The 11212-nt window shown below is 39.8% G+C and overlaps 3 protein-coding genes across 4 annotated transcripts in view; 1 reads left to right on the forward strand and 2 right to left on the reverse strand.

Moving 5' to 3' along the window:
• The window catches only part of hsp90aa1.2 (heat shock protein 90, alpha (cytosolic), class A member 1, tandem duplicate 2), a 7049-nt gene extending 4517 nt beyond the window's left edge, over nt 1-2532 (reverse strand). Inside the window, exons 1-4 of the mRNA XM_005917637.3 lie at nt 2340-2532; nt 1157-1306; nt 629-995; nt 410-543 (exon numbers count right to left, since the gene is read on the reverse strand). Of these exons, the coding sequence (XP_005917699.1) occupies nt 410-543; nt 629-995; nt 1157-1306 (651 nt within the window). The 5' untranslated portion in view covers nt 2340-2532. The remainder of the gene's footprint in view (nt 1-409; nt 544-628; nt 996-1156; nt 1307-2339) is intronic.
• hsp90aa1.1 (heat shock protein 90, alpha (cytosolic), class A member 1, tandem duplicate 1) lies at nt 2353-7524 on the reverse strand. 2 transcript variants are annotated; one of them, XM_014332197.2, is made up of 12 exons: nt 7419-7524; nt 7223-7325; nt 6149-6298; nt 5666-6032; nt 5444-5577; nt 5020-5325; nt 4758-4923; nt 4442-4632; nt 4178-4325; nt 3816-4084; nt 3367-3700; nt 2353-3269 (listed from the first exon to the last, which is right to left on the reverse strand). In XM_014332197.2, exons 3-12 carry the CDS (start codon nt 6296-6298, stop codon nt 3160-3162), a joined length of 2175 nt encoding a protein of 724 aa, XP_014187683.1. In that variant the 5' UTR covers nt 7223-7325; nt 7419-7524; the 3' UTR covers nt 2353-3159. The 2 variants fall into 2 exon arrangements, with proteins under 2 accessions (XP_014187683.1, XP_005917700.1); XM_005917638.3 differs by lacking the exon at nt 7419-7524 and having other exon boundaries at nt 7223-7412.
• Nucleotides 7525-9483: 1959 nt separating this feature from the next.
• The window catches only part of wdr20b (WD repeat domain 20b), a 7284-nt gene continuing 5555 nt past the window's right edge, over nt 9484-11212 (forward strand). Inside the window, exon 1 of the mRNA XM_005917639.3 lies at nt 9484-9797. Coding sequence (XP_005917701.1) covers nt 9549-9797 — 249 coding nt within the window. The 5' untranslated portion in view covers nt 9484-9548. The remainder of the gene's footprint in view (nt 9798-11212) is intronic.

Here is an 11212-nt window from a genome sequence, read left to right on the forward strand (position 1 = left end):
AGGGGGGCACAAAGAAATACTTTTCTTTCTTATTCTCATTTAAAATATCTAGCTTTTATTAAATAATTATCTGAATCTTACAACCAAAGTTTTTATCTGATGTACAACGTATTGAAATCATACATATACCAACAAGACGGTGTACATCACTGTCACAACAGCGTTTGTTTTCATTCAAAGGTTTTGTGGTTTTTCCTATAATACCTGGTGGGCCGGTCTCTAGTCAAAATGCCCGGGCCAATTTTTTGTCCCAATCCAGCCCTGGCCTTAGGGAGTCACTATTTTATAATATCAGTGTTTCAGAGATTTATTGAGCAACTTTCTCAGAAGTCTAAAGTGCAGAAGCTATCTGCAATAGTTACAAATTTAATTCTTCTATGGGATCATTAAATATGACTTAAGTACTTACAAATAGCGTAATAGGGTAGCCAATGAACTGTGAGTGCTTCTTAACAATCTCTTTGACCCTTCGCTCTTCAAGGTATTCTGTCTGGTCTTCTTTGAGGTGCAGGATCACTTTAGTTCCACGTCCCAGTGGTTCAGCTGTAGAGGAAGACTATAAGTCAGTATACTTTATAACCACTGGGTTAAATGATTAATAATTCACTTCAAATTCGTAGACACTTACAGTTGTCTACTTTAACTGTGAATGAGCCACCAGCAGATGATTCCCAGGCGTACTGCTCGTCATCGTTGTGCTTGGTAATGACTGTCACCTTCTCCGCTACCAGGTAGGCAGAGTAGAAACCCACACCGAACTGACCGATCATGGAAATGTCAGCTCCAGCCTGCAGAGCCTCCATGAACGCTTTGGTGCCGGACTTTGCAATTGTGCCCAAGTTGTTGATCAGGTCGGCTTTGGTCATGCCAATACCTGTGTCAACTAGGGTTAGAGTACGCTCCTCTTTGTTGGGAATGATCTCAATTTTGAGGTCTTTGCCAGTTTCCAGCTTGGAAGGATCAGTGAGACTCTCATAGCGGATTTTGTCCAGTGCCTGACAGAGCAAAACACAATGTTAATTGTTTAAACAAATTCCAGAATTTATTCTGTATTGATAATAATATAATTCAATTTCTTAAGGGAAAAAAAGCATGTAATTTATTTATTTTTTTTAAATAATAAAGACAGCAACACAGACTAATATTGAAAACCTACATCTGAGGAGTTGGAAATAAGTTCCCTAAGGAAGATCTCTTTGTTGGAATAGAAAGTGTTGATGATCAGGGACATAAGCTGAGCAATCTCAGCCTGGAATGCGAAGGTCTCTGCCTCCTCCTCCATTGGTTGGTCATGCATTTCAGGCATCTGAGTGAAGACGGAGAACAAATATTGTTTTTTAGAAAACACATTGACTAAAGTGATTGGAACACAATATAAAATACTCTTTTTATTACACTAAATGTTTGCATCCCAGCAACGTACACTTGAAAAACACTGCCAATCATTATGTAAGATGTTTCAGTTACAGCTTATCCTTACTAAGTAGCCTCGATGTTACATTAAGGAATTAACAGCAGTTCAAACGAAAGCAAATTCTCTGTAGATGTGTAGTATATAGTGACTTTCCTGGATTTCTTTCTTGCTTACTTTCATAATTTTGTATTAAAAAGGTACAAGGACCTTTTTTTCCCTTCTTGGACTGTGAATTTAATCTCTGCTTGGTTATTGGCTAAACACGTGGCTTGAATTGCATATCCGTGTCAGCAGAAATGACTCCACCTGCTGGTTTCAAAGGTGAAGTGCAGGTTTCTAGAAGGTACGAGGAGGCAAGAAGAACTCTCTAGCAGTTTCCATAGGAATCAAAAGCTCCGCCTCTCATACAGCTGACGAGATTATAAGAATGCACACTCTGTACCTACTGATTTTGCACTGAATTAAAACCTGGTACAAGGATAAGGTGGCCCAAAAAATCTTGCAGAAATTTTAGCACAGGAAATTTGATTAAGGTTCAAACAGTTAAACCCCTGCTTAACATAACACCTTCCTCCCAAATGCATCACTAAAGCATCCTGCCATGTGGCTACTGTCCCGCAGGTTTGAAGTCTGAAATGAGGCACAACAGGAATCAAATTCTTATTACCGTTTATGAAGCTGACATTAATATTCTCAGAGCAGATATTAATACTTTTTAATCAGTTTTTAAAGACCAAGTGCTGTAACTAGATTTCACCCTTTCTTCACTTTAGCTTCACTTTTTATCCAGACATGACAAAAATGTCAGCTTTGTTTATAAATTAATGTCAAATAAGCTAACATTTAGTATTATTAAATCTGAATTTCAGGGAGTGTAATATTTTCGTATCCCAAATGTCTGTGGTAAGGCTGTTAATGTGTTTACCTTGGTTTGCAGTGTGCCCAAAACTCCTGAGGAAGATGTGCAGAGATCCTTCCTTATTCGCAGGTTCGTTGACTGCTAATGCTCCCTAATGCTCCTATGGAAACTGGTGTAACGGTGCGGTTTTTATACCCTCTATGACCATTCGAGAAATCCTCCTGACACAAGCTTCCAGAACCGTCTGGAATCCTCCTGCTCGGTGGTGGCCACTCACTGGCCCGGTGGCCTGTCAATCATGGTGCGTGTACATGCCTCTCTGCCTTTCTTGGCAGAAGGAGGCGGGATTAAGGGAGGGGTCGCTGAGCCTAATGAGTAAGGCATGTGAGAGCAGAAACTAAAATGAACCATGCTGTATTCACTGAAAACTCCAGAATACATGATAAATCAAACGATGTAATTGATAAATGTAAGCCAGCTGTATAATGCGCTTCTCTAATACAACTTTTCACCTTTCAGTATTATTGTTTGTAGGAAGCAAGAACAAGTGATAAAATAAAGTGCAGTAGATCAATAAAAAGTGGCAGGTGTCATTTTTAAAATATATTTTATTACAAATTTGATTGCTTTTCATAAAAAATGTTACAAAAGAGATATAAGCCAAACCCCCAGTGACTTAATAATACTCTTAGTGATTGTCAGAAGTTTTATAAGTGGCTGATACAATATAAACTAAAGCCACTGTGGTCGGTATTAATTCCGTCAACTTTTTCTGACTAGCACATTGTTTACTAACAGAAATTCTGCTAAAAAATAATGTACATTTAAATTAGGAACATAAATTACAAAAATAAAAATGAAAGCCAGAAAAAGTCTAGTAAATAATTTAGTCAACTTCCTCCATTCTTGATGTGTCATCGTCGCCTTCCAAGACTGGCATATCTTCATCAGTGGGCTGAATTATGTCTTCAACTGCAGAATCATCATCATCAATTCCTGTGTATAGAAATACAGCCATTAAAAAAAAAATTCCTCAATTAATGTATAATAACCTAACTACTACCTGAATGTTTAAAGGAAAAGACATACATACCAAGACCAAGTTTGATCATTCTGTAGATGCGGTTAGCATGTGTCTGTGGGTCTTCCAGTGTGAATCCTGAGGAGAGCAGAGCGGTCTCGAACAGGAGAATGACCAGGTCCTTCACAGCTTTGTCGTTCTTGTCAGCCTCTGCCTTCTCCCTCAAGGTCTCAATGATTGGATGCGAGGGATTAATCTCAAGGTGCTTCTTTGCAGTCATGTAGCCCAAGGTGGAGTTGTCTCTCAGTGCTTGAGACTTCATGATCCTCTCCATGTTTGCCGTCCATCCATAGGTGCTGGTAACAATGCAGCAAGGGGAAGCAACCAAACGGTTCGAAACCACAACCTGTCAGGATAGAAATTCAGTATTTTTAGTATGTTTGAACACAGTCAAGCCAACTTCCCATCCCTAACAATGTTAACTAAAATAACTGTATCATTTTCTGAAGGAGAAAAATTACCTTTTCAATCTTCTTGTCAAGGATGTCCTTCATGATCTTGCAGAGGTCCTCAAACTTAGTCTTGAGCTCTTCCTGCTTCTTCTTCTCCTCCTCATCCTCAGGCAGCTCCAGGCCTTCCTTGGTTACTGAAACCAAGTTCTTGCCATCATACTCCTTCAGCTGCTGGACACAGTACTCATCGATGGGCTCAATCATGTAGATGACCTCCAGGCCAGCTTTGCGAAGGCGCTCCACAAAGGCAGAGTTGGCAACCTGGTCTTTGGTCTCACCTGTTAAAGTTATTTCAATATGGTGTTTAATGAACTTAAACTACTGGGGAATACTTGAAAACAAAGGAAAATAAACCACACTGAATAACTTACCAGTGATGTAGTAGATGTGCTTCTGGTTATCCTTCATACGAGAGACATAGTCCTTGAGGGAAACCATTTCATCTCCAGAGGCTGAGGTGTAGTAGCGGAGCAGCTCAGACAGTTTCTTCCTGTTCTGGGAGTCTTCATGGATTCCAAGCTAAACATAAAAAAACAGCGTGTCATTTTGTGGTATTAAAATCCATGCTAGATGATTGGTATTAGACATTTTTTCTGAAGTTTTAGAGTTGAAGAAATTCAGATGGATGAACCTACCTTGATGTTCTTGGAGAACTGCTCATAGAACTTCTTGTAGTTGTCCTTGTCCTCAGCCAGTTCTGAGAAAAGCTCCATGCACTTCTTGACCAGGTTCTTGCGGATGACCTTCAGGATCTTGCTCTGCTGCAGCATCTCTCTGGAGATGTTCAGTGGCAGGTCCTCAGAGTCCACCACACCCTTGATGAAATCTGAGTAGGGAAAATAAACTGGTCAGCTTCCCAAAGCCAGGAGTTGAGTTCCAAAAACAATTACTAATAACTATAAATTTTGAGAGAATGCATCAAGATTTATGTGTTACTTCATTGTTACTTACTGAGGTATTCTGGAATCAGTTCTTCACAGTTGTCCATGATGAAGACCCTGCGCACATAAAGCTTGATGTTGTTTCTCTTTCTCTTGTTTTCAAAGAGGTCAAATGCAGCTCTTCTGGGTACAAAGAGCAAGGCGCGGAACTCCAGCTGGCCTTCCACTGAGAAATGCTGCGGGGGTAGATATGTATTAATTAGCATAACATTATTGCAACTGGTGTTGGTAAATATGTTTTAGAATGATCATCACAAGAAGATTTAGCTTACCTTCACAGCCAGGTGGTCCTCCCAGTCATTGGTAAGACTCTTGTAGAACTCGCCATACTCTTCATTGGTGATGTCATCAGGGTTACGGGTCCAGATAGGCTTGGTCTTGTTGAGCTCCTGGGCATCAATGTACTTCTCCTTGACCTTCTTCTTCCTCTTGTTCTTGCCATCCTTTGTATCTTCATCCTCATCAGAGCCAACGTCCTCAATCTTAGGTTTGTCCTTGTCCTCAGCAGCCTCCTTCTCAACCTCCTCTTCCTTTTCTCCCTCCTCCAGGTCTACTTCCTTCTCTCTTGTCTTCTCCACCTTAAATATGCAAAGGCATATTATAATTTTGCATTGCCATGCCATTATCACAGTCAATGTGTGGTTATTATCAAGTATTGATTGAATAACTGTTCTTACTGTGTAATTAAAAACTTACAAAAAGTGTGATGGGATAGCCAATGAACTGTGAGTGCTTCTTCACAACTTCTTTGACGCGCTTCTCCTCGCAGTACTCTGTCTGGTCTTCCTTGAGGTGAAGGATCACTTTTGTGCCTCTGCCAATTGGCTCTCCTAAAATCAACAACAAAATTAGAACCGTGGCAGACAGGGTTAAAATGACTGATTCAATTGATCTGTAAATGAGGGGACTAAGACATACCTGTATCAGGCCTGACTGTGAATGAGCCTCCAGCTGCAGACTCCCACACATACTGCTCGTCATCGTTGTGCTTGGTAATGACTGTCACCTTCTCGGCTACCAGGTAGGCAGAGTAAAAACCCACACCAAACTGACCGATCATGGAGATATCAGCCCCAGCTTGCAGAGCCTCCATGAAAGCCTTGGTGCCGGACTTTGCGATTGTGCCCAGGTTGTTGATCAGGTCAGCTTTGGTCATGCCGATACCTGTGTCAAGGAGGGTCAGGGTGCGAGCATGCAGATCAGGCCTGATTTCAATCTTCAGGTCCTTGCAGGACTCAAGTTTGGTGGGATCCGTCAAGCTTTCATATCTGATTTTATCCAAGGCCTGCCGAGAATAGATAACTCAATTAAAATACTTTTTTTGGCAAAAAATATACGGGCTTGTTTTACATTAAAAAAAAAAAAAGGAAAACATGATGCGGAAGTGTTTATTTCCCTTACATCTGAGGAGTTGGAGATGAGCTCCCTAAGGAAGATCTCTTTATTTGAGTAGAAAGTGTTGATAATAAGGGACATCAGCTGAGCAATTTCAGCCTGGAAGGCAAAGGTCTCCACCTCCTCCTCCATAATGTGTGCAGAGCTCTCAGGCATCTAAAGGGGGAGAACATATTGGGTAACATTTTTCAGAAAAACAAAATTAAAATTGTACCTCTATATTTTTTGTGTTTTCGAATAATTATATTTTCACCTGTAGTTTCAATTTATTTACTCTGAACTTCTTCGGTTACGTTTTTCTCAGGCAGCCACATGGCCTGCTGATGCGCACATGTTCCTTCTGTCAATCAGAGAACTGGCATTTTTGGGGGGGAGGGGGGGGGTGTTCAGATGCTTTGGAAACCCCTAATAGCTTTAATGTGTGCAGTCTTTTTGTTAAAAAAAATAGCAACTTGAAATTCAAAGATGAATTTTCAGCATAGGAAGGGGTAGTCTGTTGTCACGGCTACTGCATATATTTTTTAGGCCTTCTAAGAACATTTCATAGATTAAACAAAAGTTTTAATCCAGAATCAATAATTCCTTTACAGTTTACTAAGCTAAGATGCAAATGTGCTGCATCAGCTGTTAGAATAGATTCTGAGAAGCCATTGGTCCCATACTTGGGTCACCTTGCTTGCCATGTGCTTCATGCCTGTAACAGTCCTACTTAGACACTGATAGAAAAGCACACACTATACCATTCTGATTCTAACCGATAGTAAAGGTTAAAGTTAATTACATTATATCACAAAAGCACCCAATATACTGTAAAAAGAAAAAGTTGTTTTAAATTTTCTAATTCTTACCTTGAATTCTAATTCATACCTTGAATATAATCTTTATTTTTTGTTACTTTGTATAGTTAAATCAATCACTGAGCTTGATTTCTCTTCTTCAAGAGCTTCAAGTGTGTGCTTGGCTGCTGCTCCTGTGAGCAGTAAGTGTCTTGTGAATTAAATCACTCACTTTACATAAAACCGTGCAAGCACCCAGTATACTCTAAAATTGAAATGATTGTTGCATTGATTCCATTCTTACCTTAGATTTAATCTTTGTCTTCTGTCACCTCTAGTAGACAAATGTATCACTGAGCTTGACTTCTCTTCTTGGAGAACTTCAAGTGTGTGCTTCTCTGCTGCTCCTGTGGGCAGTAAGTCTCTCTTGGTTGTGTTCTAGTGAGCGTCTTCTGACTCTATGCAGACCACACAACATGACAACGTGTTTTTATACTTACGGGATGGTTTCTCGAAGCTCCCATTCAGAAGCTTCCAGATTGTATGTTCACTACAGTCAGGGGGGTGCTGAGGAATGGTCTGGAAGGGGGTTGCGATTGGGACATTGGAGCTCTAAAGTTGGTGTGCCCTTATAGGGTTGCAGAGTCACAAGGAGTGCCTGTCAGTCACAATGAAAGCTTCACTGATAGCTTGTATAGCTGTTAGACAGCATAACCCAGCACCACAGCTGTGCATTGCCTTTGCCATCAGCAGCTGCCATGGTGCCCCACTGCACCCACATATGCTCATATTTAAAGCCATTTGGGATGCTGTTTGCAACTTGCTGTCCATTCACAGTTTAGATTAGGCATGTTAAATTCATTTCATTGTGGGACACATACAGCCCACAGAGAAAGACATTTACCTAAACATTTAATCCCTGAGATGTCTTTAATGCGATTTTAACAGTGTGTCTCAATTTTTCCACATCACAAACACATTTAAAATGGACTTCTTGTAAAAAAAAAAAAAAAAAAGAAAAGAAAAGAAAACTAAAAAAAGAAAAAACTAAAAAAACAAACAAAAACAAATTTATATAGTATATCACAGAAACAGGAACTTTTCTGCAATTTAATTGTTTATCTATTACTTAACTACTTTGGTATAGTATGAATGGCTATGGGGGAGATTTTTATCAATAGGAAAAGTTGTAAAAACTAATGAAAATACAGTCAAAAGTTCAAAATCTGTGCACTCATTCACATTTCACAATCGGAGTGGTGTCTTTGCTGGGCTGGGCCTGGTTTAGCTCATACCTTCATACACTTCTGAATTTGTTCTGGGCTATTAACAAATTTATTGATTAATAAATTGACCAAACAGAAATTCTGGAGGTAAACCCATATGCTGCCTTATTTACACATCTATATATGCATATTGTCAGAGTTTAGATTATCTTTTCTTTATTTGCATAATGCATATTGCAGACCAACTTACTAGGAATGTCTAGAACTTTCCATTTATTTTCCTGATTTTCATTTGTGGATTGCAAATAGAATATGCCATCCAAAGTATTTGGTGATAGAGAGAGACTTATAGTGAAGCAAACTGAATTTTGACTCTGCTCTGTGGCCATTGGCCAAACTTAAATTCTCGCAGAAATCATAAGCTTCCCTATAACACATTAATACGTGTATGCAAAGACACAGTGTGTTGATGAGAGCTTGTGATGGTTTAGCAAGAGGTTGTAAAAACCCATTCATCCCATAACACTTGGAATAGGCTGCACTTACATGTAAAAATAATTAAAGTCAGACTTGTGTAAGACAGACGACTAGAATACTCTGGTCCGATCTGAGCTGTAATGGCTTTACTTACCAGAGGAGGGCAGTGTATCGCACTTTCTAGGGATCAGTTACATAATCGAAACGTTTCCAGCTGGTAGCAGACGTTACTAGAAGCTGAATACTCATGTACCTCAGTGTAAACTGATGAAAGAGAGCAGCCAAGTTTCTCGGTGTTCCACTATTCTGTTTGAGTAAGACAGTGAGTCAGTCCTTTTTTTTAATGAAATGGAAGAATGATAATAATAGCAATGTTTCTGAAACTTAGTGCCAGAAGGTAGTTTTTACATCCCGGGATGGTTCTTACTTTGGTGCTTTGATTACAGAAGTGACCATGAGTTTCAGTCTTGGTTTTCTATTTCAGAACTTTCTGTCTTTGCCTTGACTATGGAAGATTTTATTGCACAGAGAGATTTTCCCCCTTTGTTTTTATTTACTAATAATATTTATTTTTGTTTACTCTGTTTATACTCAATTGAAAGCTTTTTCACCATAGGTTTTCTTATTATTACATAGAATTTTTATTTGTATTCATTCAAAATAAATATAATTTATTATTGCTTTGGTGGTCCATAAAAGTTGTAAAAAAAACATTGATTTTAGCAATAAAAAATATTAAATAACAGCGAGTTATTTTAAGTCGATGTGTTTATTGTTTAAATTAATCGCGTTTTACACGCGCATACACTTCTGTTTTTCTGCTGGACTCTATAATTCACTGTACGCATGGCTGCGACCGCAACGGTTCAACGCATGCGCTCTCGCTGACATCCGGGGCCAGGACAAGGATGAACGGCGATTTCCAAGATGGCGGCGGAGGGAGGAGGGAAGGAGATGAACGAAATTAAAACTCAGTTCACCACACGAGAAGGTGTCTACAAACTCCTCACTCACTCTGAATACAGCCGCCCGAACAGGGTGCCTTTCAACTCGCAGGGCTCCAATCCCGTCAAGGTCTCCTTCGTCAATGTAAACGACCAGTCCGGCAACGGCGACAGGATCTGTTTCAATGTGGGCCGGGAACTCTACTTTTATATCTACAAAGGCGTGAGAAAGGTAAACAGTACTGAGCGAGGAGGCAAAGTAACCGCTGTTCGGGAGCAGTCCGTTAATTTGACATATTTAAATGCGTTGCAAACCAGCTGTCAGCTCTCTCGGCTTCTGTTATTTAAGTGCGCAGATTATCAAGAGAAGGCCATGTAGCAAACCTAGCTAAGTTAGAGACTGATTAGCATTCTTAGCTAACATCGCCACAGTTGTTTTTGTTGTTGTTGTTGCTTCGATTAGATTTGTGCGCCCTCCAAGGTTCACTAGTTAATTCGGCGAAAAGCTGTGACATGAAATTACCCAGTGAACTGTGCTATACGAGAAAATGCTTCTCCTTTTCTGTCATGTCATGTGGTGTTTGTTTATCCTCGTTTCTTTACGTGGAAAGTGCACCTCTACACTGTCGGTGGCAATACAGACAGGAAACAACTTTGTTGTTCCTGTTAAAGAAGCCACTGACTGCATGTAAGCTTTAGACTTTGTAAGCTGTGGGCATGGAAGTGAACAGTGTTGTTTTTCATGGTGTAATGATGTGTGCACGCTACTGTCAGGACTGGGTTGTGATGCAATGTGATCCACTGTTTAGGTTGCGTGCAGTGGTGATGTCATTGCAGCAAGACACGTTTAAGCAGAGATGGTGACTGTGACAGCGGTGATCATGCTGGTGATGTGCTTGACCCGTAAGCTGGGTGTAGCGGCCAAGCATCCTAATAAGGACTCACACTTTTGTTCGTGTTTTGGTTTTCCACGAAAACTCTAACATTGCATATTGACGTTAATGTTAGAGCTGTTCTTCTGTCGTCTTTAACAAAAGTAAAGTGCAAAGAGGAACACTTATTTTGGATAATTCTAAGTTAATATGGTGTACTACCCTGCAAAGGGCAACCTTTAGGTTTGAAAAGTTATGAAGTCTGTTATTTGACAGCAAGTTAAGCTACAGAATTGTGTGGTTCGATTTTACATTTTTTGAACCCTGAGGCTAGTGTTTGACGTTTCCTTATGATTAAAAAAATCTTCAAATTGACTGAGCAACCGTAAAACTGCAATGTCAAAACATTTAACAACACTGCTGTCTATGGAAAAGAGATCCTAGAGAAAATTTTCGAATAGTGATAAAAATGCTGATACTTTTGCTACTTAATCAAAACTGCAGGGAGTAAATATTAGCCATTATAACTGTTTGCCAGTAAACAGCAATGTTAACCTGTTGATACAACAAAATTGAACCAGAGTAAATGCTGCATTAGCTTTAGGGACAGCATTTGTATTCAGATTCATTTTCCTGATGTAGGGACGTCTCGGGTGGTTTTTAACATCAGCAATTCTCAAAACTTCCGCATCAAGTTTTGGAATCCCAGAGCACGGACTGAACTAGTGCAGACACACACACACACACACACACACACACACACACACACACACAC

This window comes from Haplochromis burtoni, unplaced genomic scaffold (assembly GCF_018398535.1).
Source record: "Haplochromis burtoni strain Fernald_Lab_line unplaced genomic scaffold, NCSU_Asbu1 Contig_28, whole genome shotgun sequence".
In the NCBI taxonomy this organism is placed as follows: domain Eukaryota; kingdom Metazoa; phylum Chordata; class Actinopteri; order Cichliformes; family Cichlidae; genus Haplochromis; species Haplochromis burtoni.

Bases quoted from the DNA above. Each gene is read 5' to 3' on its own strand.
- hsp90aa1.1 (XM_014332197.2), bottom strand. From the start codon at position 6,298: ATGCCTGAGAGCTCTGCACACATTATGGAGGAGGAGGTGGAGACCTTT. The intron at 6,033-6,148 runs GTAAGGGAAATA...TATTCTCGGCAG, and splicing joins TCATCTCCAACTCCTCAGAT to GCCTTGGATAAAATCAGATA. The intron at 5,326-5,443 runs GTAAGTTTTTAA...TGCATATTTAAG, and splicing joins GCTATCCCATCACACTTTTT to GTGGAGAAGACAAGAGAGAA.